This window comes from Lepus europaeus, chromosome 23 (assembly GCF_033115175.1).
Source record: "Lepus europaeus isolate LE1 chromosome 23, mLepTim1.pri, whole genome shotgun sequence".
Taxonomy (NCBI): Eukaryota; Metazoa; Chordata; class Mammalia; order Lagomorpha; family Leporidae; genus Lepus; species Lepus europaeus.
Window position 1 is genome coordinate 4,482,216 of NC_084849.1, and position 25,990 is coordinate 4,508,205.

Consider the following 25,990-nt stretch of genomic DNA (forward strand, 5'->3'; position numbering starts at 1 on the left):
GAGCCAGCTGACCCGCGACTGCTGTCTGCCAGCACCCATGGCCTTCAGCGTCCTCACACCACGCCACCCTCTTGCTTCTCCTGGTGTCACTTGGATTATTGCTTATTTAGTATTTCCTTTTAAATCTGCTCACTGCGTTCACACACCTTTTTCTGGGAGGAAGCAAGATATCAATACTGGAAATGGAAGGTGGGGTGAGAAAAGATCGTTCTCCATGAAGAGAAGCAAACCCTGTGGTAAGTACAACAACGAAAAAATGCCACTGGATTCCAGGGCACCCAGCCTAGGGTGCGGCCTCTCCTTGTTTAAAACAAAAGCCAAGCAGCCCACAAGACGATCAGGAGAGGCTGGGGGACGCCAGAGACCAGGTACCCCAGAGACACTGCGGAAGTCGACAGTCATGTTCCAACACACCCTGGAACTCGATGCCACCGCTCCCACTGGTGTCACCTGAGCCTCCCCCGTCACTGGTGGTCCCCCTGTGTGAGAGCAGACTGACAGTGGGGGTCTCAGAGACGATTTTAATGCAAAAATCGTTCCAGAACCTGGCAACTTGGGGGGGGGGGGGAGATGGGAGGGGCATGGCTGAGAACGGAATGAAGAACTCAAGGAACACAGCGGACAACAGTCACGTTGCTATGGAAACCCACAGCCCTGCTGAGTCAAATTTGATGCCTGGTGTCGGCGTGGGCTGTGCACTCCTTAGGGACAGCCCCGTCACCAGCCACTCGCTCACCTGCCGAGGCACCGCGTGTGCCACAGCTGGTATCGAGTGCAAGTCCAGATTCAGCCGGCGCCACGGCTCAATAGGCTAATCTTCTGCCTAGCGGCGCCGGCACACCGGGTTCTAGTCCCGGTTGGGGCGCCGGATTCTGTCCCGGTTGCCCCTCTTCCAGACCAGCTCTCTGCTATGGCCAGGAAGTGCAGTGGAGGATGGCCCAAGTGCTTGGGCCCTGCACCCCATGGGAGATCAGGATAAGCACCTGGCTCCTGCCATCGGATCAGCACGGTGCACCGGCCGCAGCGTGCCGGCCGCGCCGGCCATTGGAGGGTGAACCAACGGCAAAGGAAGACCTTTCTCTGTCTCTCACTGTCCACTCTGCCTGTCAAAAATTTAAAAATAAAAAAAGTCCAGATTCATTTATTCAGGTGTGTGCAGCTTCTCTCTGCAGGAAAGCAAAGGATTTTCTCTACTCCGTGACTACCTTTCACTGATTCTAGAAACTTCTGTCCTTAAGCAATGGAGTGTGCCTTCTATAGTCACCTGGGGAGTCACTACAGAGGCAGGGTAGGGGGCAGGGCTGTGGCGCAGCAGGTTAAGCCGCCCCTGCAGTGCCAGCTCCCCATAGAGGAGCTGGTTTGAGTCCCGGCTGCTCCACTTCCTATCCAGCTCCCTGCTGATGCACCTGGGAAAGCAGTGGAAGACGGCCCACCCAGGTGCTTGGGTCCCTGCCACCCACCTGGGAGACCCAGAAGGAGTTCCTGGCTCTTGGCTTCTGCCTGGACCAGCCCTAGCTGCTGTGGTCATTAGGGGAGTGAAGCAGTGGACAGAAGATCTCTCTCTCTCTCTCTTTGCCTTTCAAATAAAGATAAATTTTTAAATAAGTAAAGGGAAAGGCAAAGCAGCACTGGACTCTAAAAGTGAACAGCAAGGCAAGGTGCGCCCCACGCCCCATCTCTGAGCGGCTGCTGCATTTTCATGTGCGTTGTTCCCCTTGACCGCGAGTTAGACTCCAAGCCTGGGACTGAGTTTCTCACAGGAAGCAGCAGTGAGCTGGGCTCCTCCTAAGCACGTACAGGGAGGCAGCTTTTTTGTGAGTTAGCTAAATATTACAGTACACTGTGTGCTATCTAGTCGCAGTACAATTTCTGACATAATTTCCATAATAGCAAAATTTACATACAGATGGCAAATAAATAACCCCCCCTACAGCCTGGTCTGTGGTTCCCGCGGTCAGCAGATCCTATTAGGGGCTTTATGATCCTGCCCGGCAATGGAGACGGTACAGCCCATCTCTTGGATTTCGGCGGCGCACCCTAGCCCCGCGGCATTCGTCTGTGACATGGAGCTGCCAAAATCAACTTGCTTCTGTGTGCAGGGCTGGAAATGGCCGCTCCTTCTCGTCTCTCATCCAAACCACAACGAGCTCTTTTTTTCTCTATTCGTTCTCGTTACCAGCACATAATTACGATTAGCCAGTGAGCCTCAAGGAGTCTAAGCTGACTGACATCCAAGACTGCCAAGCACAAGCAGGTCTAGGCAAGTCCCGTGGCTGGAATACACCTTGTCTCCTGAACGCATGCAGAACTGAGTCCCCAGAGTCCCATGTTAACAGCACCAAGAGCGTGGGACCTAGACTGAGTGTGGTCCCTGGAGGTGGGCATGGACCAGGGTGGGTGGTGACGGTGGGGGCCCCACGAGCAGGGGGACAGAGGCCACGTGGATACGGATGCACACACCTGCTCCCGCTGCGGTGTGCTGCTGTCAGGGCAGCCGCGGCCGCAGCCTGAGCTGTGCTTTGGGACTCACAGCTTTCGAAACGGTGAGCTAAATAAACCTCTTTCCTTTGAAAAGTTAGCCTGCCTCGGGAATTCCGTTCCAGTAATCGGAAGCTGACCACCACTGTGAGGGAGGGGCTCGGCCCTGCACTGAAAGACTGAGCCTCAGAGAGGCCCTGAGGCAGGGGTGGGGAACTCTCCTTCTGCCAGTGCCACGTGGAGATTATGACATCATCCGAAGGCCACACAAAATGACTCAGCAATTGGGCTGCCATCACCAAGGATGCCGACCGGGCCGCTGGACGGCAATCTGCGGTCTCACAGGTCTTGGGGCTCCCAGACGTCACGGGACTGACCGGTTTCTCCTGAGGCCTCTCCTGGGCTCCTCGTCGCCACCTGGTATCTGTGTCCTAATCTCGCCCTCACCAGGCCCGGCCCCGGTCCCTCCCTGGCCTCAGCAGCCCCATCTCCAAACACACCCGCACGCTGAGCTGCTGCGCACGAGGGCGATGGAGCCGGTGCCAGGCCCCACAGCCGGGTCCAGGTGTGTGTGCTCCTCATTCACTGAGTCCCACCTGTAAGTCAGGCTCGGTTCTCAGCACAGGGGACTCAGGTCCCCACCCACACAAAGCTGATGTTCTAGTGCAGGAGACAGACGGCTAACGAGTGAACAAAGACTCTGGCCAGCTTATTTCTGCGGGTGACAAGTGCTGTGGAGAAAATCGGTTGGGTAATGGGGCCGGGTTAGAGTACAGACTGCTCAGGGGTGGTCGGGGAGGCCTCTCTAGAAAGGGGCATTTGAGGCGAGACATAAGTGGCAAGGAGGGGCCAGCCCTGCAGGACATGGGGAGCAGAGAGAGCGGAGGAAGTGCCCTGTTCTGGGGTGGGGCTGGTGGGTTCCGGGCAGCTAGGGGAGGAGGCAGGTGTGGCTTACGCGGTGGGAGCAGAGCGGCGAGGCAGGCAGGGCATCACCAACACTCTGCGTGGCATTCTGCCCCTGCTGTGCCCTGCGCCCCGAGGTCAGGACCCTGCACACTGCAGCGGGGGATGCGTCTTCTCACTTTGCACTTGCCTTTCGACTTTGGAACCAACCAGAACTGCAAACACTACTGTAAGGTAGGGCCGACTGCAACCTTCCCAACGCAAAATGAGCATCTTTGTTTCTACTTCGCTCTGAAAGAAAAACACCTCTGACATTGATCCTGACATCCCAGCCCCGCGGGCGGGCAGAGAGCTCCTCTGGCTCCACTCAATAGGGCACAAGTAGCAGAAAACTTTTGATTCCCCGTTTAGAGGGAGAAATCCCAATCTACTTTACTAGGTAATCAGCAGGTGCAGCTGCATTGCCTGCGTGGAGAGAAATCATTGCCTGGGACCCTGGAGGCGGGTGGCAACTTTTCTTCATCTGGATTTCAAACTGAATTCTCAACTCCAGGGAGACTTCGCGAGCCCCTGCAGCCTCTACCACTCAACTTGAACTTGCCTATCTACCACAGGGCTCGGTGAGCAGGGCCAGGTTCAGCCCTCTGCTGGGACCACGGCCACACCCACATTTGCAGCTGCTTTCTTGCTGTGCCAGCGGCACTGTCACCGGGACTGTCCAGCCCCCAAGGCCTGTTTACCGACCCCCGCCCTGCTGTCACATGGAGCTCTGTGCCAAGTTTACGGACTGTTCAGTGCCTTGAACCCCGAGACCTGCAGAACTCCCAGCACGTGACCACTCCACGTGAGCCCCTGAATGGACAGACCCCACCAAACTCTGGCATGGAAGGCTGTGTCCAGGGACCACCGCCAGCCCCTCCAAGTACCTGCCTGAGAAAGCTCGGTGTGGCCAGGAGAACTGACCATTTGCCCAGGCTAGCGCACACCTGACCACAGGCCCTTGCCGTCCCTCTCCCGAGGCATTTATATCTCACGACCATGGGCACAGGCCGGCTGTCTGCTGCCACTCGAAAGTGCCTGTCTCAAGGACCCAAGAGCCATCCCTGTGAGACGCAATCATTGTACAGATAGCAGCCGACCCCACTCTCTGTGGGGGCACAGAATCCTCGCTGAGGTCACTTGCAGACTCAGAGGCCGCTGTCATCACAGCCACACGGCCCACCCTCCGTGACACTGTGCCCCTGAACCTCCTCCCTCCTCGTCCCCCCGAGATGCCCAAGTCCACCCCACAGGGTGCCCCCGCCCATGGCCGTCGGACAAAGTCCGCGTCACCAAGCCTTCCCGGCAGGCAGCGGCAGGCAGTGGCAGGCAGCGGCAGCAGTGCTCGTGGCAGGGGCCCCACGCCCGCTGCAATCCTGGCAGCCTGTCGGCAACTGAGACAAGTCTTCTTACCTCAGGGTGAACTGGTCTGCCGCCGAGCCACTGGTCAGGGAGACTGAGAAGGTGGCCGTGTCCCCTTCGCGGACCAGGTTCAGCGGGACCGAGAGCGCCAGGTTGTCATCAAGGCTCAGCAGGGACCACTTGAGGTCGTCCTGGGTGGGGTAGACCACCACGCTCCCGACCCTCTCGCGGGCGGGCTGCGCCTGCGGGGCACCCTCGGGGCCCGCGTGGATCCTGTTCTCCCACTGGTCCTCCTCCTCCAGCGGGCACCGGCCAGCCCCGTCAGCCGCATACAGCGTGAAGAAGAGCTCCATGGCCGTGCCGCCCAGCAGGGCCGGGATCTCCTCCTCGGGCTCCAGGTCCAGGCCCGAGCTGAACCACTCAGGCAGCAGCTCCAGCTCAGCCACACACAGCCCCGGGGCCCCCTGCAGCCGGCAGCTGGCCGCCACCTCCCTGGTCTCGGGGAAGGCAAACATCTTGACGCAGGGCAGGTGGTCATCAGGGTCGTCCTCGCCCCAGCCCATGCCCGCCACGTAGAACAGCGTCTGCACCTTGGGCCTGTTGGAGTAGATGGAGCTGTCGAGGATGTGGGACCGCAGCTTCCAGTTGAAGGGGAAGTTCTCTGCACTCCCGAAGGGTGTGGGGGGCACCAGGAGCTCCTGCGGGATCGGCCTGGCAGCCCAAAATGGGCCGTAGCTGGCGTTGAGCAGAGGCGGACTCCTGGCGCGGTAGATGAACAGTGGCTCTGCCCGAGCCTGCAGGCTGGCGTTCCTCGTGATGTCCTGGTTGGCTTCCTTGAGGAAGAAGGCCTCGTCCGCGTGGGAGATACGCAGGCTTGTGGGCAGGTAGGCGGGCAGTGAGGAGAACCTCTGCAGGCTGTCCACGGCCCCACGGCTCTGAGTCCCTGCAAAGCAAAGCAAGGATGGGACCAGGTTCCACTCGGTCCCGAGCTCAGCGCCACAAAGGCCACACCCCTCCCCGGTGAACCTCCCAGGTCTCACAGCAGGGAGAGCCTTGTGAAGACAGACCCAGAGCTGTCCCCAGGTCGTCGACACAGCCTGGGGAAGGTTGGGAAGGAGCCCCCGTAACCACAGACCCTGTAGTCCTGCCACCTCCCATTCTTGCCACAGTCTTCCCTGCCACTGCGCACCCCACAGGGGGCAGGGTGCACAACCCAGGGCCCACACCCCCACATGTGGCAGGGTCCCCCCTCACTGCGCTGCTGTGTGTGCTTCTCTCCCCCGTCCGCTGAGCAACACCTACTCGGACACTGAGAAAGTCCCAATCCCCAGGGAAACGCGCGTGACGCCTCAGGCCCGTGTTCCCAATCCTCCCAAATCACCAGCGAGAAAGCAGCGCCTGCACCACCGGGTCCTTCCCAGCACGGCCACTCAGGACTGCGAGCAGACAGAAGGGAGCACGAGCCAGAGGCAGACACCAGCCCTGAGCCCGGCCCGGCCACTTCCTCGCAAGCTGCGCTCACACAGAGCAGAGCAGCAGTCTGAATTCCACCTCACGGGGTGGATGCACCGAGAACAACGCCACACGACCTGCTCCACCAACATTCACCTGCTATTGCCGTTGTATGATGGTAACCCATACGAGAAGTCGGCCAGGCACTAAACCATTCATTCACTCTTCACTGGAATAGGCAGCCTACGAACTTGAGCGATGCCAACAATATGTCATTAAGAATAAAAAACTATGGGCCGGCACTGTGGCACAGCGGGTTAAAGCCCTGGCCTGAAGTGCCAGCATCCCATATGGATGCCGGTTTGAGACCCGGCTGCTCCGCTTCCAATCCAGCTCTCTGCTGTAGCCTGGGAAAGCAGTAGAAGGTGGCCCAAGTGCTTGGGCCCCTGCACCCACGTGGGAGAACCAGAAAAAGCTCCTGGCTCCTGGCTTCTGATCCACACAGCTCTGGCTGTTGCAGTCAATTGGAGAGTGAACCATTGGATGGAAGACTCCTCACTCTATTTCTCTCTCTCCCTCTCCTTCTGTGTAATTCTTTTAAATAAATAAAAAATCTTTTAAAAAATAAATATATAAAAAACTGTAAATGGCCCACGAATGTGGGTGAACTCCTGAGACCTGATGCATGTACATATAAATGTGTACATATTTACATTTGGTGAACAGAACCCAAAAGAGAAAGTCCCTCACTGTACACCATTTAAGTTTCTACCGTGTTTTGTTGCATCCACCACAGCCATGTAAACACAGATGTGAGCATGTGTGTTTCCTACTGTGTGCTTCTCTCAGAAGAAAAGACACAGGCAGCAAAGCCCCCAGCAAGGCCCTCCAACGTGCAGGCAGCCCACCAGGACCAGGCTCAGCCAATGCAGCCGACACCAGCGTCACAGACCGGCAGCCTGGGGCTCAGGTCTCTGCCCATCGCGAGGAGACATGGAACCTGATGGCGGTGTCCCAGGGGTCGCTGCACCAGGCGTAGAAAAGGCAAACGACCCCATCCATCGACTCTACTAACGGGAGTACAGTTCTGCAGCCACTACAAATCCAGCCAGACACAACCTTCTACTCATCTACACGGTGTCGGCTGTGGTTGGTTTTTTGTTTTTAGCCTTGAAAAGGCTGTTCTTACACTTCCTTTCTGAGGGGGAGATACCTCGGTAGCTAGGAGACTGTGGAAAAGACTCAACCAATGGAGGGGGCTGATGTGTCCATTTTCCAAGGTGCTCGGAAATCAAGGTGTCCCTGGTGCCGCCAAGGTGGCCAGCGCCCAGTGGTGAGTTCCTGCAGGCGAGAGCCCCTCCCTCGGTCCTTGGATCACTGATCTAACTGTGCTCCCTGGTTACCGTGTTTCCAGCACTGTGGCATGCCAGGACATGCCTGCACGAGACAGACATGGCTTCTGCCCCCAGGGACTGGGAAGCGTTGAGGAGGTCACAGCACACGGTCACAGGGCACTGGTGAAGCTGAGCACTACAACCCCCGAAAAACGCCCATCCCAGTGACTCTTCAGCAAGGAATCTGTTCTAAAGAATTAAGGGCTAGGGAGGGAGATTAATATGCAAATACGTGCCTCACCAGCATGATTTATAACAGCAACACGCTGGAAGCAACCTAAAATCCCATCATTAGGGAAATGATTAAATGAATGATTAAAGCTACACCGTGTGTGTGATACTAAACTGCCATCAAAGCCATGATTCCAACAAATATGTAAATCATGAGGAAAACACTTACAACGTGTTAATTGAAAAAGAAAACATCAAAACTTTGCTGGAATTATCTCACGCCTGTTTACACACACAACACAACATGCTCCCTTTCATCGTGTGCCTCCGGGTCTCCTCCTGGACGTGCCGGCAGAGTGGACGGGATGCGGATCAAACAACAAGGCAGGAGGAGCGAGCAGCCATCGGCCCCTGGAAGAGGAAGCTTTAGCTGGTGCCGCCACCAAGGGGCAGCCTGTGTTCTGACAACGCCACATGGAGCAGAAGCACCACTCCGGATGAAACCTAAATAGCGAGTTTTCCTTGACTGAATTCCCCTCTCCAGACAGGGAACTTGAATTCCAGGTGAATCAGCTCATGAATGGACTGGCAACCGGAGCCCAGGAGGCAGGGGTCCCCGCCCTGTGTGTGTGCCGACAGGCCTTCGGCTGCGCCAAGCAGGCACACACCGCCAGACCTGAGGTTGCACCCTCTCAGGAAGCTAGGGGAAGTCCGTGGCTGGCTGTTAACGCTAACACGTGCACAATGAGGAAACGGATGCAGAACTGAACGTCTCTGTTTTCCCCGGCTCACTCTCCTCTTGGTCTCTTATGTAGGCATTTCACACCTTTCAAAAAGTGATTTACAAGGAAGCTAACGCGGCGCCCTCTCTGCGGTAGCCAAAGCCTTTATTTTACCTGAAGCAGCCATGTGAGGTTCACGCTCCTGTCCCCACCTAACTCAGGCAAAGCGCAGCACAGGTTTTCTCCGAGAGTTTATACGGAGACTCATAAACATCGGCTGCCAAGGCCCCCCTGTCCTCGAGCCAGACTGCGACAAATACGTTTCCGTTTCCGTTTCCGTTTCGGCACTCATGAAGCCACGGCACTGCATCCTAAGGAACGCGCCATGGCCTGAGACACTAATGCCCGCCCCTCACCCAAGGTGTCACACAGGAGCGCCACCCCCACCCCAGGTAGAGCCTGTGGCCCACGTGCTGAGGGTGATACGAGGCCCTGTTCAGTCTAGGCAGCTTTTTTCAACTTGGCTGAATGCGGGGGCCCTGGGCACAAAACGAGGAAGGCTGAAGAAGCCCCAGCTGACAAGGACTCCTCATCACTGTCCTCCATACAAGCCAAGCAGAGACCCAAGTTCAGGTTCAAAGAGAGCGGGGGCTGAATAGGACAGATGCCCTGTCACTCGAGAAGCTCTGACTGCAAATGGCAGTGGCAGACAGCTCCAAGGAAGCCCCAAGGAGAGTCTCGGACAGAGCAGTGGAGACAGGGTTCATGACTCCTGGAAAGAAGTGACACACAGCCCTGAGAGCCCTGGGAGCCCTGGCATGGAGCCTCGGACCCCATGTGAGAGGCTGACCACCTCTGCCATGCTGGGCACACAAAAAATATTCCTGGACGTAAGCACTGGTCAGGACTTTTGGGGCCAGTATCCCCAAGCCCTAGGGAGGTACAACGTGTACCTGCTGCACCCCGCAGACTCGAAAATCAGCCCCCTTCTCTGTGACCACCTGCCACCAGCAAGAGGAAATCCACCAACTGTCAAAGAGTGGCCCTGGTGGACAGCTGGGGACTCCCCGTCACCCGAGTACTGTGGGCCATGGAGGCAGGGCACTGAGAGAGCCAGGGGTGGGAGGGGCCTAGTGAGCGCCAATCAGGGCAGGGTGGCACGGGAAAGGCCACCTCTGGGGACACAGGCGGGGACCAGAACATCCACCATGCTTCTCTCCACCCCGAGGTTCCCCATCTGTCTCCACGCCGTTCCTTGCCCTTCACGCTTGCTGGGTATGCTCATCACACATGACCGCGTGTGAGCAGAGCAGACTCCTCCTCCCAGGACTTCCCAGCTCAGGGGACCCTTCCATGCCAGCACCACCCGCTCTCCCTCCATTCCTCTCCGCACTGCAGGCAACAACATCTACCAAGACCCCCTGCCCCCACTGCTGTGTGCATTCAGCCCGTGGGAGGCCCTGGCAGCCCTGGATGGCAAGAAGGGGAGCACCAGGTGTCCCTCCCGGCTCCACCCTGCAGCATTCACTGGAAGAGGTGGCACCTGCCCACCCAGCTTCCTGGGGCAGCAGTTTTGGCCTCGCTGGACAGCTAAGCTTCCGGACTCGGATAACCCAACATCCTCCTTTCCCCTCCAGGCCAAGGCATGCTAACAGCTTCCGGCCACGGTTCATGTGTGCATTACCTGAGCATGCCGGGGTGGCGCCTCACCACCCCCAGTTTGGTTTCTCAAGTTTTCCAACACCTGAATAACTAACTGCCTTTATTAAACTCCCGACATGAAATAACTAGAGTGATTTCTGAATGACTAGAGTGATTTCTGAATAACTAGAGTGATTTCTGTTTTCTCGGCTAACGTCCGACTCATACACCCAGCCAGTAATCACGTCACCCTGATACATTTCTTCAGGGCCACTTTCTCTTGAAATCAGCCTTCGCAGACTCACTCATCTAATTATCCACACCCACTCTCTCTAGTATGTGAGAGCAGAGACTCGGACGTCCAGTTTACTGCGACATCACCAGTACCTAGCAGGAGAAATTAAATAAATGTTTGCCGGGTGAATGTCTACCAATTAAAACTGCCTTGCTTGAGAGAATAAATCCACTTGTGTTCCTTCTGAGTCTCTTTGGCTTCTGCTCAGGGCTGTTCATAGACACCATTTTAATTAACACAGCATTTGCCCATCACACTACCACTCCATTCATTTCCTTCTCAAATATCACATCACTGTGGTCACTAAGCTGGCAGCTAGGTTTGCCGAGCAAAGAGTCGCAATTTTACATGGGAGGAGCAAATTCCACTTAAAGGAGAAGCGCACGATGTGCAGGCCAGCACGCTCCGGCGTCTCTACCTGCTGCCAGGTGATCATCACAGCAGTCGTAAGATGAGCAGTCTTAATCTCTTTTGGAAAATGATGAACCTGAACCACAGATAAATTAAGCAATTTGACGACGGTCAGAGCCAGGGTTCAAGCCAGTTCTGTCCAAACCCAAAACCTTGCCACTCCTTGGCCCTGCCTGAGGGCACTGCAGGCCAGGCAGTTCTACAGTGGGGCAGGGGGTTCGCCACATGAGGTCAGGGTGAGGAGCGGGCGTTCAGGGAAGAGCACTGCAGTGCAGCAGGTGGAGCTGACACTCCACTCCCCGCGAACAGGCCTGGGAAGGCAGTGGAGGATGGGCCCCTGCACCCACACAAAAGACCCAGATGGAGGTCCAGGTTCCTGGCCCCAGCTGCCACAATCAGTTGGGGAATGAACCAGATAGAAGATACCTCCCTACCCCCCTAGATAGATAGATAGATACACACACACACACACACACTGTCCCTTTCAAATAAATAAAAATAAATCATAAAAAAAAAAGAAAAAAGAGCTGGAGCTCAATGCCCACATGGCCAGGTTCATGGACACAACCTCTGTAGCCCCCGTCAGGATGTCACTGCTCCCACAGTCACAGGCGACAGTGTCTCCCATCCCAGGAATCTGCAACCAGCCTGGAGCCCCACAGACATTATAAAAATATGAAGAGCTGATCTAGGCTATCTCGACCCAGCTGCTGGCGAAACAGCCAATGGCCCACACCTTCAATATAATGATAGATACAGAAGAACATTAACAATAAACCTTATCCAAGGGGTCTTCAAAAAGTCGATGGAAAATGCAAAGTATGGAAAGACACTACATAGGTTTCAACATTTATTTTCAAAATAAACAGATTTGACTTGCATTTTTCTCTGCTTTTTTGAAGGACCCTTCCATGTCCCAGGGCCTTAGGAGAAGAGTCAATGCAACAACCTGGACCACCTGCTGCTCTTGGATGGAGGAGCCCAACCGACGGCGGTCACTCATTCATTAACGCCCAGCTGCAACTCCCCGCTGAAAGCTACTCCAATGGTGTCCTTCACTGTGTGTCATGGGCTCCACCCTCCCCCACCTCAGCATCTGAGACATGAGTCATTCACTACAGAACCAGAAAAGATCGGCAGCAAATACTCAACTGCTGAATTCAAAAGCAACCAGTATAAAAGGAAAGTGGGAACAGGGAGATGAGTTGCTGCCCTCTCTCAACCAGATAAAACACATCATGGGCTGAGACAGGAAAGACCAGTCAGTGAGGAGAGCAGGAGGCCACCAGTACCAGCTGCCACTGGGCAGGAGTGATGCTGGCCTTGTCCCAAGATCCTTTTCATCCCTCAAGCTGGGGAAGCTCTGTGTGGCCAAGCTGGGGCTCACAGAACAGAAAGCAGATAAGAAGCAGACAGGAGGGGCCAGCACTGTGGCACAGTGGGTTAAGCCTCCGCCTGCAGCACTGGCATCCCATGTGGGTGCTGGTTCGAGTCCCAGCTGTTCGTCTTCCAATCCAGCTCTCTGCTTAGAGCCTGAGAAAGCAGTGGAAGATGGTCCAAGTGTCTGGCCCCCTACACCATCTTCTGGGAAACCCAGAAAATGCTCCTGGCTCCTGGCTTTGGATTGGCCCAGTTCCACCCATTGTGGCCAACTGGGGAGTGAACTAGTGGTTGGAAGACCTCTCTCTGTCTCCCCCTCTCTGTGTCTGTAACTCTGCCTCTCAAAGAAATAAATAATAAAAGAAAAAAAGCAGACAGAAGGTACACAGAGAGCAAACAGGAAACAGACAAGAGACAAACAGGAAGTGGACAGGGAGCTGACATCAAAGAAGTAGAGAGGGAGAAACAGACCTCTGGTTACCTGCTTCAGCCTTGCAGTCTCCTCCATATCCCTCCACTGGCAGATCCTAAGAGGGAATAGCTGGTCAAAAGAAACGAGGTCCGCTGAGTCCCAGCACCAACACTATACATCAGAGAATAGTAGGGGAGACTTGGAATTAAGAGCCAATAGCTAAGTAACTGGCATATCCCATTTAACAGAAGAAGAGATTGGGGCACCGGGGGGTAAGTCACAGACAGCAAATGGTGATGTGGACAGAAATCCTGGCACACAGGCTCTGGGGTGTGCACTGCTCACCCCCACTCTGCTCAGCCTCGCATTTTGGAAGCCAGGGGGAAAAAGAACCCTAATTCTCAGAGCTCCAGGTGTTCACTTATCCTTACCTGGCCCAGAAGGAGGCGTGAAGGTCCCAGAGAAGGGTACAAAGCAAAACCCAAAGAGTGGGTGACCTTAGACAAGCAGTTAGGAACCCAGACTGGCTCGTGTCTATCAGAGGCTGCAGAATGGTAACAGGCACCGTGGGAGGACTCACAGGCACAGCAGCCTGTGGAATGACCGACCAAATAGAGAACAGAGGAATAACATCAGGGCTGAGGGAGGGGAGGAGGAACTGAGCTAAGGTAAAGGGGAGACTGACAGGGAATACAAACGTGGGACTCAGGGAATATTAACTCCCGTTTCTGCCTCCCCACAAAGCTAAGCTCCTGTCAGACAAGGTGCATCTGCGCTCTCTGAGACAGGGCTCCAACCTTGGCGGTGCGTGGAGAACATCTACTCGCCCTCACACTTGATTCAAATGGCCTCGTGGGGCCCACTTTCCTAGATGACTCAAAGGAACAGCAGGAAGACGGGCTGCACTCTGAGAGCTCAGCGATGCTACTGGGTACAGAGCAGGTGCTTTGTGATGCTGCCGGGGGCGAGAAAAGCTGGCCCTGAGGGCAAGTCTCAGTGCAGCACGTCCTGTAGGGACTAGTGCTGACTGTAAGTTACAAAACTGAAAACAAGGGCAAGGCAAGAACAGAGCCATCGTCATTATAACTTCTATTCTTATTATCGACCATTTTGCAAACACTAATATGAGCATCCCGTGGTCATCACTTCCCAAGCCTTCATGTGGACCTTCAGACGAGGAGGATCTGACTGTTGTCCCCACTTATAGAGGGGAAACTGAGGCACAGAGAGCTTAAGGACGTGCCTGAGGGCCACGGCTAGTGAGTGACCCAGGTGGACCCTGACCCACGCAGTCAGCTACAGGCCACCACGTGCTGCTGACAGAGGTGCACGAGCTGCACCTCTGAGGGCGGGCTGCAGGGTGGCTCGGAGCCCCCTGCTCAAATCCAGCATGAGCTCACAGGCAGACCCCACCCGTACAAGGAAAGCCACAGGTGAAGCACTCCTGACAGGCAGCTCAGGGCCATGACACATGCACACAGTACACTGGGAAATGTCCTGGGACACGCCCCCTGGTCCACAGGAGGCAAGCCTGTAACAGCAAAGCACTGCCAAGCACAGGTGTCCTGCAGAATAGCAAGTCGTGGGGCCAGGGGCCATTGGCTGCTGTGGGGCGGCCTCGCTCGACAGAAAAATGGCTCCCGAGAACCCTGCCCTCCACACTGTCCTCATGAACGTGCTTTCTTCTCGACCAGCCGAGGTCCTGAAAGGAGTTAACTGGCCGAGAACGTGGGCCCCCGTTTTGGGGGTGCAAACATTCTACACAGACGATCACAGGCAAGCGCATGAGACTTCAAACGTTAAAAGACCACTGATCTCTTTTATGATCTCCACCACGGCCTCTGTGCTGAGCCAGTCCTCCCTAACACCTCAAGATCAAACACACCCACACCTATACCTTCACCTCTCCACGGTGGGCATACGGGTCCGCATGCGTGTGCATCTACGTTGTTTTGTTTTTTTGTTTTTGTTTGTTTGGTTTTTTTTGACAGGCAGAGTGGACAGTGAGAGACAGAGAAAGGTCTTCCTTTGCCATTGGTTCACCCTCCAATGGCCGCTGTGGCCGGTGCGCTACAGCCGGCGCATCGCGCTGATCCGAAGCCAGGAGCCAGATGCTTCTCCTGGTCTCCCATGGGGTGCAGGGCCCAAGCACTTGGGCCATCCTCCACTGCACTCCCTGGCCACAGCAGAGAGCTGGCCTGGAAGAGGGGCAACCGGGACAGAATCCGGCACCCCAACCAGGACTAGAACCTGGTGTGCCGGCGCCACAAGGCGGAGGATTAGCCTATTGAGCCGCGGCGCCAGCATCTACACTTTTATATTTAATTTCTGAATCCATCTGGAATTTCTTTTGGTGTCTCACGTGAAATGAGAATCAAACAGAAGTTTAAAACTGGCGTGCACTGAAATCACCCAGCGGAAGGAATGCATTTGACGTCATGGTTTGGATTTATCTTCGTTAAACTTGAATACTGAGCCTCAGAGGCACACATGCTCACCACTTTCGATTCACTTACACCCACTGATACCCACTCTTCTCGTGTGTTTCTGGTTCATGCCTCAGCCGTGGTCTTAGAGATTTTTTTTCCCAAATAGCTAGCCACTTTCCCCCGAACCAGGGGTGCGCAGCCCCTCCCCACAAGTCCCGATGTGTACTGTCTGAAAGATTTAAGCCCTGGTAAGTCCAGGGTCTGCTCAAGAGCGATCGGTTTAGCCCCTTTTCTCCGTGACCTCACTCGTGCCCACACATCACAGCTGAAATCAGTGTGGACTCATAACACGGTTTATCACGTAAGGGGGTCATGGATCAAACTGTTCACGCTGAAGCCTGAGCCCTCCATACCTCAGACTGTGACTGGGTTTTGAGATAAGGGTTTTAAAACAATAATTAGTTAAAATGAGGTCACTGGTATGGGTCCTAATCCCGTATGACGTTGTCCTAGGAAGAGCTCAGGACAGGGACTCACAGAGGGATGACCTCATGAGGAACAGGGAGACCGTGGCCACCCACAAGGCAGATGGGGGCCCGCGAGGGAACCAGTCCCGCCCACACCCTGGGCATGGATCTGTAGCCTCCGGGACTGCGAGAAAACAGCTTCTGTGATGTAAGCCACCCAATCTGTGGCACTTTTCTAAAAGAAAAAAAAAGGTTCATTTATTTATTTGAAAGGCAGAGTTAGAGAGACAGGAAGAAAGAGGAGAGGAAGATCTCCCAAGCACTGGCCCATTCCCCAAAAGGCTACAACATCTTGGGCTGGGCCAGGCTGAAGCCGGAGCCTGGAATTCCATCTGGAGATGCCACACAGGTGGCAGGAACCCAAGCATCTGAGCCATCTTCTGCTGCTTTCTCCGATGCATTGGCAGGGAGCTGGAACACAAGTGGAGCAGCCAGGACTCAACCTGGTGCTCATATGGCGCCAGCCCCTCTGTGCCATTTTGTTATAAAACTAACACAGAGGGGCTGATACCCTTCACCAAGCTCCAATAGCCAGCCTTGCCTGTTTGCTTTCTTCCAAGTTAACTTTAGGCCCATCTTGTGAAGATGCCCACACCAAACCCCAAGTGGACACTGTAGCCAGGGTGAGGTTGTGTGCGGAGATGACGAGGCTGTCAGCTTCCTGCTGCATCGCCCATGCATCTTTCAGTCTTCTAGGAGGAACGTGTGCAGCTCGTTCACTCCAAGAGAATCACTGACACGCTTCCTTTAGAAAGCAAGCCATGGGACGTGGTTCTACATGGAAGCCTGGTCTGGCTCCTCCCTTGCTGCGCCACAGACATCCCGCTGAAACAAAAGCAAACGATGACAGGAATCCACCTGGTACCTCTGTAGTGCGCACAGGACGTTCTAGCTCAGGGCACCTCTGCAGTTTTGTGCTCAACATGGTTTTCATCCACGCATTCTCTTCTTCCATCCGTGCTAAGGATTTTATCCTCAGACGCCCCTGGTACCAGGTGGATTCCTTTCTGTCATCGTTTGCTTTTGTTTCAGCGAGGACAGGGTGAAAAGCAGGGCTACCGGCAAAGGAAGGGCTGAACTCTGCGGCTGGGAACCTGCTCACGGTAGGCCTCCTGCCGAGGAGGCAGAATGCTTGGTATTTACCCCGTCTAACTCTTCAAAATCCAACTCTTCTCGAAGGAGATCGGACTAACCCTCCAGAGAAGTGCCAGCCATCCAACAGTGGTGCTGGAGCTGCATCCCGAGAGGGAGGGAGAGGGCAGCCGCTGTGCAGCCATGAGAACCAAAGCGACACGCTGAGGAAGCAACGCAGGAAGATGGGAGCAAGCCATAGCAGGAGATCCAAGAGTGAACAGAGGGACCGGTGCTGTGGCCTGCAGCGCCGGCATCCCATATGGGTGCCAATTCATGTCCTAGCTGCTCCACTTCCAATCCAGCTCTCTGACAATGGCCTGGGAAATCAGCAGAGGTGGCCCAAGTTCCTGGGTCCCTGCCATCCATGTGGGAGATCGGGAAGAAACTCTGGCTCCTGACTTCGGGCTGGCCCAGCCCTGGGCGTTGCAGACCCTTGGGAAGTGACCTGGCAGATGGAAGACCTCGCTCTCCTCTGTGTCTCTCCTCTCTCTCTCTCTCTGCCTTTCAAATAAATAAATCTTTAAAAAAAATTTTTTAAAAAGTGCTGTAGCCACGGTGGCCAGGGTTACGGGTACCTGCAGCCAAACACAGTCCTAACTGAGAAGAAGGAAGAAGAGATGGCACCCGCGTGGTGAGCACATGTAACCTAACAAGCCCAGGCAGGAGGACCGTGGAGAGCTGTGGAAGAACAAGAAGCAGGAGCACTGATGCCGCGGCCTCGGGGAAGGAGTTCAAGGACACACACAATTGCCCCGGCAGGTGCATCTGCACCACAGGCTCACACGGCTTTGAGGATCAGTAGGCTCTGTCTGCACAGGCCCCAAGCCAGCCAAGCTGGAGGAAGCATCAAACAGACACCAGAAATTGGCCGTGGAGGAGGAGAGCACCCTTAGCCTAAAGCAGGGCAGGCACCGTCCAGTCCGCAGGCCGGAGAAAGCCCACAAAGTCGTCTGGTCTGGCCCTGCCAAGGCAACTGCAAGGGGGACTCAGAAGTCAATATATCTGCAACAGGCTGATTGCTTTTTAAATGCTCTGAGAAAGATCCCGAGTTCTTTCTTACGATTTATTTATTTATTTGAAAGAGTTACACAGAGGGAAGGAAAGGCAGAGAGACAGAGAGAGGTCTTCCATTCGCTGGTTCACTCCCCAGTTGGCCGCACGACCAGATCCGAAGCCAGGAGCCAGGAGCTTCTTCCGGGTCTCCCATGTGGGTTCAGGCACCCAAGGACTTGGGCCATCTTCTACTGCTTTCCCAGGCCATAGCAGAGAGCTGGATCAGAAGTGGAGCAGCCGGGACTAGAACCAGTGCCCATAGGGGATGCTGGCACTGCCGGCAGCAGCTTTACCTGCTACGCCACAGCACTGGCCCCAACAGGCTGATTTTTAAGTTGATAATTTGCATGGCCTATGAATGATATCATAAATCTCCAGATGGCCCTTGACAGAATAAATGCTTTCCCACCCCTGGTAAAGAGTAAGGCACCGGGCCAGCACGGCGGCACAGAGGTTCCCAGCCCAACTGCTCCACTTCTGATCCAGCTCCCTACTAAGGCGTCTGGGAAGGCATCAGAAGATGGCCCAAGTAGCTGTGCCCCTGCCATCCACATGGGAGACTCAGAAGAAGCTCCTGGCCCCTAGCTTCGCCCTGGGCCAGCCTCAACCGCTGAGGCCATCTGGGGAGTGAACCAGTGGATGGAAGATCTGTGTGTCTCCCTCCCTGTCTCTCTGCCTTTCAAATAAATCAATCAATCAGCACTTGTATGGAGAGACAGCCACCAGTCAGTGGGTCATGGAGGAGGCCCCTGAACACTATGCCATGTGCTGCACTGTATGTGAATGCTCAGCCGGCGACTATCCCGGCCTCTCCTAGATCCCAGTGTCACCACCGGGCCAGTTCTGGCCAAGGAGACATGATCCAAAGTGTGGCCTATCACACTGGGGCCCAGTCCAGCAGGGAGAAGGAGCCGAGGGCCCAGGGCACATCTAACCAGCCCATGTCCCTGCCAAACGTGAGCACCCACGCTGCACATGGCAAGAAATCATCTCAGGATGAGTTCAGGGTGTTGAGCCTCTGCTGGGAGTGCATCTATTACAGCAACTCACAGTGGCAATGAACGCATCACACAGCTTGCAGCGCTGGGTCCTGCTCATACAGAAAAGTTGGAACAAACTGCATAGCTCTTCCTTCATGGACACCTTGCTGTTGAGAGCATGGAGCAACAACAGTCAGAGACGCACAGCCGAGAGCTGTGAAATCAACAAGAAGAGCTCCCAGTAGCACCAGACGTCATTAAACAGATACTATACCTCTCTTAGTGACAGCGATCTTGATCTCCTATAGGCACCGTCAGCTGTTACACAGTGGGAGATTGTGATGACCTTGTTCTAATTTCCATTTATATTTATTCTAAATTGGACACCTTGGAGACTGTTTAAATAAGAGAGCGAGATTCACTAAGTAACCCTGACAGCTCTGGGTGGTGGGGTTGGCAGGCAGCTGAGGCTTCCGAGAGCCAGGAGCCCCAGGTCTGCCACCAGCTGGATTTACGTCCCGAGACAAGTCGGTCCTTCCCCTGAGGTTTGGTTTCCTTCTGTGTCACACGGGACGTACCATGAGATGACTCCATGACCAACCTGTGACGGTACATGCACAGCAATGCCCAAGTGGAGTCCACCTGCAAAGACTGGCCCCTGATTAGTCTTCCTGTTCTCTGTTCATCGCTGAAATAAAGGATGAGTCAACTCACAAAACAATCCAAGCCACGCAAGTCTACACAAAGTTGGAAATTCAGAGCAGTGACGGAGCGGTGGGTGTGGTGACGCAGCAGGTGAAGCTGCTCCTGGGACGCCAGCATCCCCTATCAGAGTGCTGGGGATCGGTTCCTCCCTCTGCTTCCAAGCTGGCTTCCTGCTGGGGCCCCTGGGAGGCAGAGATGATGCTCAAATACTTGGGTCCCTGCCACCCACATGGGAAACACGGATGGAGTTCCAGCCTGCTGGCTGCAGTCTGGCCTAGCCCCGGCAGTTGGCAGCTGGGAGAGTTTGGAGAATAAACCAGCAGATGAAAGATTTCTCCTCTCTCCCTCTCTCTCTCTGTCCCTCCCTCCCTCCCTCTCTCTCTGCCACAGTGCTTCTCAGATAATAAATACTTTTTAATACATTTCTAAGATTTATTTATTTGAAAATCAGCGTTATACTTTATTTATTTGAAAATTAGAGGGAGAGAGACAAAGAAAGCAAGTGAGCGAGCAATCTTCCATCTCTGGTTTACTCCTCAAATGGCCACAACAGCCAGGGCTGGGCCAGGATCTTCTTCCAGGTCTCTCACATGGGTGCAGGGCCCCAAGTCATACTCCAATCCTTTCCCAGGCACATCAGCAGGGAGCTGGACTGGAAGTGAAGCAACTGGGACTCGAACCAGTGCCGCTATGAGATGACAGAGTTGCAGGCAGTGGCTTGACCTACTATACCACAACACCAGCCCCAGTCAATACATGTTGTTTTTTTTTTTTTTTTTTTTTACAGACAGAGTGGACAGTGAGAGAGAGAGAGACAGAGAGAAAGGTCTTCCTTTGCCGTTGTTTCACCCCGCAATGGCCGCCACAGCCGGCGCACCACGCTGATCCAAAGGCAGGAGCCAGGTGCTTCTCCTGGTCTCCCATGCAGGTGCAGGGCCCAAGCACTTGGGCCATCCTCCACTGCACTCCCAGGCCACAGCAGAGAGCTGGCCTGGAAGAGGGGCAACCAGGACAGAATCTGGTGCCCCGACCAGGACTAGAACCCGGTGTGCTTGCGCCGCAAGGTGGAGGATTAGCCTATTGAGCCGCGGCGCCGGCCAATACGTCTCTTTTAAAAACCAAGTACAGGTAGGTATGTGGCATCTGCAACAAGACCTCAGGGTCACTGACAGCTTAGGAGGCCACTCTTTCCCTTTGTATTTCTCACCACAAAGACAGACAAAAAGGCAAAGATTTCCTGTCTACCACAACCAGTCAGGAAGCTCTGTGTTCACCTGTGTGGCTCCTTCCTTCCTGTAGCAGCCAAGCCCCCACACTGAAGACGACGGCACAGGAGCAGCAGCAAAGACTGACAGCCCAGAGCCCCTTTCCCTTCGGCACCTCTTGCTCATCAGAAAGCTGAGCCGGGGGCTGCTGGCAGAGCCTCAGGGACGGGGACAAGCAGGTCCAGGGAGAGGGCTGGGTGAGGACTAGGCAGCAGCCCCTTGTTCTCGTGAAAACGAAGCACATGGCTTGTGCTACAGGGAATGAATTGTGTGACTTCGAAGGTGCTGTATGTGGGTTAACTGCTCGCATCTTTGCATTGAAAACTGGCAATGCACAATAAAAAGATGAATGGCTAAAATTCATGCTAGCATTTGAGATTTTCATTTTTCTTTTTTTTAGAATGATGTGAAGGCACAGATTAAAAACATCAAGAGAGAGGGCTCACAGGAGAAAGGGAAGATCCTTTATAGTGAGTCCTTTTAGTGTGCCGAGTGAACGACTCAGCACAGTCGTGCTCACACTCCAACAACATGGTGACATGGAGCAGAGGGCACAGCCTGCTTCTGTGGAGCTACCTGTGACTGGAGAGAGAAGGCAAACGTCCATGAAGAAACTTGATGTGCTGTCAGACTGCCTGGTGGGGTCAGCTGTTGCCGGAGCTCAGTGCGGGAGAAGACCAGCACTGGCTGGCTGGGAATTATCACAAGCTGACTGCCAGCAGCATCCCAGGAACTGACGCAACAGGGGACGCAACAACGGCAACGGCAGAAACCAGGAGTCGCCCCGTGCCTACTCTGTGCGAGTGCCCACTCTCCTGCACGAACCTGTGTTGACATCTTCTGATACAGGTGTTACCAGGTTTTAAATGTGTTCACATGTACAAGGGTACATAAAAAAGCTTGGGGAAATGGAAATAACAGATGTCTGGTGCCAAAAAAACTTGAAATTCTATATACAAATGATCTTCAAAGTTTCATGGAAGGGGTCAGCACTGTGGCAGCCACCACTTGCAATGCCAGCATCCCATACGAGTGCTGGTTTAAATCCTGGCTGCTCCGCTTCCAACCCAGCTCCCTGCTGATGTGCCTGGGAAAGCAGTGGAAGACGGCCCAAGTGTTGGGCCCCTGTACACATGTGGGAGACCAAGGTGGATTACAGTCTCCTAGCTTTGGCCTGGCCCAGCTGCATCTATTGTGGCCATTTGGGGAACGAACCAGCAGCAGATCTGTCTGTCTGTCCCTCTCTCTTTCTGTAACTCTTTCAAATAAATAGTATTTTTCAGAAAAATTCACAATGTGCATACCATGGAAAAAGTGTGCATGAATTTCAAAGTTTTTGGAACCAATATAAACATCTTTTGACTCTATTTTCCACAAAGTGTGTAAAGGGCAGATCAGAGGCTACTTCAAGAAGTTTGTGGAAAATGGATAATCCCGTGAGAAGGGACATTATCCTGCTATATTCATGCCAATATCACCAACAATAAAATTACAGATTTAAGTGAAGGCGCAGAGACATCAGGAGACGGGCCTGAGGCCACACAGCAAGGGAGAGCCGTGGTCAGGGCCGGGTGGTGGGCTCGAGCCCCGTCTGGTATCCCTTCATAAAGCATGGCCCTGAAAGACTGGAGGATGGACTGGAAGCAGGAGCGTGGAGGCGCAGACGATGTGGTGGGCTGCAGCAGAAGGTGACCTTGTCGTATCCGTGGGCCCAGAGCAGACCCGCCTTACACTGGCCCCTGTATGTGTACTTCTTCGGAACATGCTAGAACCACTAGCTCCAAGCCTACCAGTGCCAAAATTGAAGCTCTGCATACCCACTGTTTCAAATGTAGCCCAAATAAGCATATTCTAGCTACTTAGAGCCTGCCTGCTTTGCATACCACAAGAAAGTGCACCCAACACCTGTCACTCAGATAGGAAAAAATTCTTGGGTGGCTATAACAGACCCCAAGCTGCAGCTGCCGTCAGAGGTCTCTGGCCCAGAGACCCCCCCTCCCCACCATGGCACTGCTGATGACTGCACCTCAACACACGACCCCTTCTCCAAGACCCCCTTCCTGCCTGGGTAGTGGCCACTCTCTGGAAAGTGTCGTGCTATGAAGGACTGCACCCCCACAAACACAGCCTGTCCCTGTGTGGCCCAACCCACGATCATGGCTGCCGCATCTGTGATCCTATGTTTTTGTTTGACCAGCACTTAATCTTCCAGTTGCAACGCCCCATACTGTGAAAAGCACAGTGGATGGAGAGAAGACATGAGAGGTGTGGAAGGACTGGGAAATGAACTGGCTGTGGTGGGAGGGGAAACAGTGCTGGGAGAGCAAAGAGAATAGAGAGCAAGGTTGGGCTGTCTCAGATGAGAGGCTGGGCCAGCACTGAGGCGGGGAAGGGCACCGCTGGGGGCAGGAGCACTGAGTTTTGGTCCATGTCCCCCTCCTCCAAGGAGAACTACTCAGGAGGTCATGGGCTAGATGCTGAAGCTGGAGCTCAGGAGACGTCTCTGGCTAGAGAGAGGCACTCGGGCATCACTGGAAGCAAGGTGGGCGTGAAAGTCACTGGGATGAATGACCCTGAGTCAAAGATGCAGAATGGGAGGAAGGAGAGCTGGGAAGAGTGGCCGCTACATGCGGAAGGCTTGACAGGGCCTCCGAGGGGACAGGGAGGAAGAGCAGGTGTGTGTTAGCAAGGCCAGCGGAGACCCAGAGAGGCGTTTGAGGAGCGAGCAGCCCTCACACCCAGTGCCATAGGGAGAAGAGCAGGTGTGTGTTAGCAAGGCCAGCGGAGACCCAGAGAGGCGTTGGAGAAGGAGGGAGCAGCCCTCACACCCAGTGCTGTGGGGAGGGAAGGAAGCTACGGCCTGAGAGCAGCCCTTGCATTTGTCACCAGCGCTGGTGGCCTCAGCAGTCAGTCTCCAGGGCAATGCAGTGGCAGGAAGTACAATGCTGGTGATGGTGTGGGAGCAGGACATGAGGAAGGTAGCGTGGAGAACAGTGACTGTCAACAAGTGCAGCTGCGGAGGGCGAAGCGGATGGGACTTAGAGGACCTCCCTGTGGGTCCTGTCCCAAGCCTCCTCTTGATCACACCAGCCCACTCCCTGTGGACAGAAGTGGTGTCCTGCCTGGACACTGCGCTGCACATTTCCTACAGAGTCTGGAGCCAAATCTTCAGCTCCATTCAAATCCCCTCATTTCCTAATTCCTGTCCCCACCCCAATCAAATGGCTCTAAACTGATGTTTGCCACACAGGTTGCCAGGACGACAGAGTGTCACAATGTGCTCCATTTTGAGCTCATACTGCCTGTGTTGAAAACAGGTCAATGAGGAGGGCGGGAAGCCTTTTCAGCAGAATCTGCCACACTGAGTTGGGGATTGCTGAGCCCAAGACCAATCACTCAAGGTGCGAATAGTTCTGCTCCCCAAAAACAATGAGATCACAAGTGGACTCCCATGGAGTTCAACGGCATGGGAGCCCGGCCACGTTCTGGACTCTTGACGGTGCTTTAACGTACTGCTGGTCATCTGATAGCTGTCTCCTCAACATCTATTTCTCTTCTCTCCCTGGGGAGACAAATGAACATGTGACCCAGTCCAGGTCACTAAGGGAGACAGAGACTCTTGGATTTGTCCAGAGCCTCCCTTGTAGGGACTCTTCCTCTCCACACGGACAGTGTGGTGAGAGGACAGAGGCCAGGAACCGCCAGGGAATATTCTGTGTTGAGCATGGAGCTCAGAGCTGCAGGGCCACAGGGTGGGATCAGGACCCTGGACAGCGACCCAGGGAGCCAGAGAGACAGGCTCTGAGCTGTCAGTCAAGCTGCTGCTTCCAATATGAGAAATGTTCGTATACCCACAACTCACTCCATGAGGCAAGCAAAAGCAGAGCCCACGGCATTCCCTGTGATCCCACAACTTTTGTAGAAACAAACGAAACTCCCACAAAACAGTAAACCAGAAAGTTCCAATTGAAAAGCTGGAAACAAAAACAAACAAAAAACCCAGAACATCCCTTTAGAGGTTGACACACAAAGGGCCCAGGAGGCGGAACACAGAGGCAAACCCTACTTCTCATCATAAAAGTGAGTCGGCTTCCGTCAGAGAACAGGGGCCCACATCTCTCAAATTCTTCCTAAAAATGTCCAATCTCTGATCAATAATTTTCAAATGCTACAATCCATGAATTCAAACAGTAATTCTCTGGATACTTAGTGGGTAAATATATTGATGAACAGATTAATTTCTAATCATTGCTCCAATGCTGCCGCTTCTTCCAGCTAGACCGAAACAAGGTGATCCGTACCAGAAACACATGCCCGGGGCCGCGGAGGAAGCTTTTCACCCACACTGCTCCTGCCTGGGCTGAGAACGCTGCTCACCCAGCCACACCGTCTACCCCGCACTGGATGAGAACGCAGAAGGCTCCTTGCCAATCAGGAGGCCGTGCTGTCCTCTGGCTTCTCGGGGGGGGTGGGGGTGTTTTCACCTTGCCCACAGGTTCCCAGGCCGTAGAAAAGTAAGCAACTGCCAGGTACGTCCTGAGCAGTCACCTGCACTATGTATCCAGTCAGCAGAAGCTGCTCCTATGGAGGAGGTGGTGCCTCGGGCTATAGTGTCTTCCCTGTTAACCAGCTCCCGCAACAGAAATCCATCAGAGGTGCTGTTTTACACTTCAGAGGCGGTAACATCTACTCCCGTGGGCTCAGGGCAGGGACTGGCCCACAGTAGCTTTCTTTGAACCCCATTGAAGTTGAGATATTTTTACCCAAAACTGAGAAATTCCACATCTCAACTTTCAGGCTGACAAGGACCCCAAGACCAGACTTTTGAAGGCTAGTCCCATTTGGTGAGGTTCTGAGGACACAACCTGGTCCCATTTGGCCCAGCCATGAGGATATAACCTGGTGCCATCTGGTGTAGCCATGAGGGTATACCCTGGTCCCATTTGGTGAGCCAGGGGGACATACCCTGACTCATCACCAAAAGAAGCAAAACAGAATCTGACAAAACCCCTACCAAACTAATCTGCATCTAGCTTGACTGAGCAATCCCACTTCCCAGAATGCATCCCACCGAGCTGCCTGCACACGGATAAGAAATGGGTCTGCACTGCACGTACCCAGGTCAGCGCCTCTTCGCTACGCCCTTTCTTCTTCTTAATTTGATTTTTTTGAGGCAGAAAGCGTCACCATGTGCCGGTGCAAATGCTGCAATGTCTGGGGCTGGCCTGAGGCCAGGA

The 25,990-nt window shown here is 54.4% G+C and overlaps 1 protein-coding gene across 1 annotated transcript in view; it reads right to left on the reverse strand.

Annotated features, from left to right (window-relative positions):
* LOC133752336 (transmembrane protein 132B) overlaps positions 1–25,990 on the reverse strand; it is a 374,345-nt gene that overhangs the window by 234,324 nt on the left and 114,031 nt on the right. Inside the window, exon 2 of the mRNA XM_062182828.1 lies at positions 4,834–5,725. Coding sequence (XP_062038812.1) covers positions 4,834–5,725 — 892 coding nt within the window. The remainder of the gene's footprint in view (positions 1–4,833; positions 5,726–25,990) is intronic.